The 4,118-nt window shown below is 41.0% G+C and overlaps 1 protein-coding gene across 1 annotated transcript; it reads right to left on the bottom strand.

Annotated features, from left to right (window-relative positions):
- Nucleotides 1-707: 707 nt before the first annotated feature.
- LOC102818848 (regenerating islet-derived protein 3-gamma-like) lies at nucleotides 708-3,142 on the bottom strand. The gene is made up of 5 exons (XM_006873758.1): nucleotides 3,064-3,142; nucleotides 2,126-2,253; nucleotides 1,804-1,941; nucleotides 1,056-1,182; nucleotides 708-775 (listed from the first exon to the last, which is right to left on the bottom strand). The coding sequence occupies exons 1-5, from the start codon at nucleotides 3,140-3,142 to the stop codon at nucleotides 708-710; spliced, it is 540 nt and encodes a 179-aa protein (XP_006873820.1).
- Between the last annotated feature and the right edge of the window lie 976 nt (nucleotides 3,143-4,118).

The raw sequence follows: 4,118 nt of genomic DNA on the forward strand, positions 1-4,118 counted from the left end.
TATCTCAGTTATAGATTTTCATATTATCCAACCTTTTTTCTTTTTGTGGAAGAGGGGACAACTTCCAAGTGCTTTATATGTCACAGCTAATTTGGAATTCCAAGTACTTAATTTTTATTGTATTTTTAAGAAGCAATAGTCCAAAGAAGAAAGAAGAAAAATGAGCCTGGTCCTTCACCCCAGTAAGTTTGAGAAGTACTACTCAATACACTATCATAGCCCCCTAAGATAGGTTGTGTCACACCATCAGACCTGGGATGGAGAATGTATAGGATTTGTAGAAAACGAAGGTCTACCCATAACCCAGTTCCTCCAAGTTCACATTCTACTACTCATCACAGATAAACTATAGGAAGCACATTTTTTTCACTTTCACTAAGGTCTGATAAAAATTAGACACAGACAAGATGTACTGTTCTTCTTCCCCCACCCATTTCTCTTCCTTAGGGTGTGGCTAAGACAATGAAACACACAAGATGAACAATTGTGGAATAAAATTTTTATTCTGTTTATTAGACAACTTAAGTCATAGACCCAAAACAGAAAACCCTAAAATGAGGGTGGATAGTGAGGAAGGGATAGAGGATCAGGACGAAGAGATCAAGTTGAGGAAGTAGAGGAGACTATTCTCTGCCTGAGTTCTTCACACGCTAGGCTTCACGTCCTTGATGATCTCATTAGCCCCAGCTGCTCTCTTTGCACCTGTCCTAGTTCTTCATCATGCAAACATAGGGTAGTTTCTGATCACAGTTATAGTCTTTCCATTTCAGGAACCCTGGAGAGACATAGGGGTGAGGTAAATGGAACTATTGGAGTTTGTAAACCGAATGTGGAGGCATCCCAAATTCAAGCCTAGGATTAAAAGTAATGTCCTTACAGTGCCCTACTACATGTGAAAGAGACACAATGAAAGTAGAAAAAAAGAGAGGATGGAAAGATAAAATAAAACAACCTTGACCTTACTAACTTAGAAGAGGTCTATGATGATCAAGTCCATAGAAGAGGAATGAGAGTTTGAGGAAAGTTGGGTAAATAGTGATTCCTATATTTAATACCTGTGTTTCGTGACAGGGTCCCACAGTAACCAGGGTTTGATATGGTGGCGGGATCTCTCTCCCAAGAAAGGTAATTAAGCACATCTGTGTTACTCCACTGCCATCCACGTGCATTGGGTTCCAAGCCCTATTGAGTGAAAGATGGGGAGAGACAAGAGAATGGTCAGTACAGCTCTGTTAGCATGAGTCCTTAGCTGGAATATTTGATCCCCACTGCAACATCATGGAATGGTCTGCTTTTCCATATGCCCTATCAGAACCATCTAATCTAGGAAGCTCTTGCATAACTACTTGCTCCTTTTGGCAAATCCTAAAACCACCACCACAACAAAATCACCCAAAGTAGCCTGTCACTGATTAAACAACCAGTGATGGCACATTATTGGTGATTATCTCTGAGATCTAAAATCTGTGCCTATTCTACAGTGGGCAAAAAAGATTGTCGTCTAGAATTGCCTCAGCCCAGTTTACACAGACCTTGGAAGCTCACAGAAGTGAAATTTGAAGCCTTATGGATTGTGTAAAATGCTTTAAATGAGGCAGATTAATTTCAGCTATAGACCAGATCTCCACAGAACTCCGCTTTCCTGCAGGCATCAATGCCCTCCCTTTCCCCCAAATGTTCTCTAAGATCCTTGAGCTCTCAGGCTCCATGGAGCTCATCCTGAGTAGGAACACTGAACAAATATGAAGTCTGTGAGGCAATAGTCATTTTAGAGATAAGAGCGCAGAAAGGATGCTATCACACCATTGAGGGGTCATGAAGTCCAATCCAGATATTCGAATAGTTGTGTGAAGAGGTCTTCACCAGGGATGCCACAAAAGATCCTTCTGCCTCACTGACCAAAGACACAAGATGTCCTGAAGGCAGCATCTGGCAGTCCAACTGTGTGGGGAATGAAGAAGCAGAGGGAGGAATTGACACTTCACCGGGAGAGGTGCAAGGAGGAATATACAAAAGATACATTATCACCCCATGACACTATGAAGAAGGTAAGAACCCCACTCTTTCCTATGGTCTACCATGAACTTTCTGTTATGACCCCCATCCCCCACACCATACTGCATACATCTGCATCATTCCAGGTTTTTGGCTCCAGAAACAAGGCATAGCAGTGGGAGTCATAGAAATTGGAGCCTTCAGGACAGCTGGATATACTGAAATATGAAGCATGTTGTTTTTTCTGAGAATCTTCACCTGGGGTAGAAGGAAAATAATGTAGACAAACACAATGAGATGAAGTGTGGGGCTTAGCGAGAGGAAAGAGAGGGAGGAAAAAAAGAAGGAATGTCCATAAGGTCAGTACATGGGAGTGATGTCACCCTCCTGACCACCTCTCACTATTGCCAACTCTCAGCATTTCCTGACCTTGAAGCAGCTCCTCTAAATGGTGGGCCATTTCTCTTCTTTCTATCTTCCCACCTTCTTCAATGTCCAACTCTACCTGTATGGCTATCCCGCCTCTAGACTCTCTCTATCATTGGCTCAATCACTAGATCCTCTCTATTGTTGGCTCATCATTGGCTCTATCACTAGACCCTCTCTATCATTGGATCATCACTGGCTGTATTACTAGACCCTCTATATCATTGGCTTATCACTGGCTCTGTCACTAGACCCTCTCTATCATTGGCTCATCACTGGCTGTATTACTAGACCCTCTCTATCATTGGCTAATCACTGGCTCTGTCACTAGACCCTCTCTATCATAATTCATCATTGACTCTTCATATTTTATCTGATTAGTTCTTCATAATTTGTCTCTTCAACCTCCCAACACTAATTAGAATCCACTGAAAAAATCGAACTTTATCTATTTTACTGTAATTAAACCAGTGTGATACCTTCCATAACTAGAAGAAATAGCAATGATTTGGGAATTGCAGATCATTTGATTCTGTGGGAATATATTTTATCACTAACACGTGTTTCACACAAGTGGATTTCTCCTCTTTTTGGCCATGAACATTCACAAGGAAGTCAGTACTAGAGGAAGAAAAATCTTACCTTGAACATCAGATAGGAGCATTAGACAGGAAAGCAGTATCCACAACACACTGGGGAGGGCCACGTGAGGCAACAGCATTGCGTCTGTTTCAGGAGATAATCAGAGATGACTAATGGAAAGATCATCAGAAAGAGAAAGAGAGAGTACAAGTAGAGGCCTCTCCTTTCCTAATTCTTGTCTTTTCCTTTGAAACCCTAGAAATTTATCTCTCTGTAATTCTGGGGAGATTGGAATGGAACTTAACAAGAACAACAATGCTCTTAGGCATTCCTTTGCTGAATTTGATCTGCTATATTCCACAAGGACTGATTCCTTCTATACCTTTCCTCATAGTGTGTGAAGAAAAACCCTTGATGTGGGTCTCATCTTTCCATAGCTCCCACTTACCTGTCTTGCAGTACTCTGGGATGTCTTGTCAGGCCAGGAAAGCCTGAGCCTTTATAGGAGGAACTTGAAGGAGGGGCAGTCATGCCAGCAATGAGTAAGTGATACAAGGGTCATAGTTAAGAACTTGGATTTAGATCAAAGAAATTCATGTCATAGGGAAGAGACTCTTCCCAGCAGAGACTGGGGATTTCACAGATATTACTTCTATCTTATTTGCATACTTTTCACAGGAAGAGTTAAAGTTTGTACTTTTCCTAATCTCTCCAATAGGTTTTGTTTTGAGACATTAAAGGGGTTGTTGTAGCCTGGAGGAACAATTTCTGGTTTGTTAGATACTGTTATGAATTGAATTTTGTTCCTTCCAAACTATATGTATATTTGACTAGGCCATAATTCTCAGTATTATGTAATGATTATCCATATTGTGACATTATGTAATTATACTGTGTGGTAAATCCTAATCCCTATGATGTTAATGAAGCAGGATTGGTGGCCTTTATGTTAGCAAGGCAGGATGTGATCTGTAGAATTAGGTTGTATCATGTATCTCTTCTGAGATATTGAAGAAATTAAACAAGGCAGTAGAGATCACAGGGACCACCTACCACCAAGAAAGAAGAGTTTGGTGTGGAGTACATTCTTTGGATCCAGGGTCTTTCCTAGAATC

This window comes from Chrysochloris asiatica, unplaced genomic scaffold (genome assembly GCF_000296735.1).
Source record: "Chrysochloris asiatica unplaced genomic scaffold, ChrAsi1.0 scaffold00253, whole genome shotgun sequence".
Lineage (NCBI taxonomy): Eukaryota > Metazoa > Chordata > Mammalia > Afrosoricida > Chrysochloridae > Chrysochloris > Chrysochloris asiatica.

Excerpts from the sequence above, each read along its gene's own strand:
- LOC102818848 (XM_006873758.1), bottom strand. The coding sequence starts at position 3,142 with ATGCTGTTGCCTCACGTGGCCCTCCCCAGTGTGTTGTGGATACTGCTT. Across the intron at positions 2,254-3,063 it reads GCTCCTATCTGATGTTCAAG|GTGAAGATTCTCAGAAAAAA; the intron begins GTAAGATTTTTC and ends CTTCTACCCCAG. Across the intron at positions 1,942-2,125 it reads AAACCTGGAATGATGCAGAT|TTGGACTGCCAGATGCTGCC; the intron begins GTATGCAGTATG and ends TTCCCCACACAG.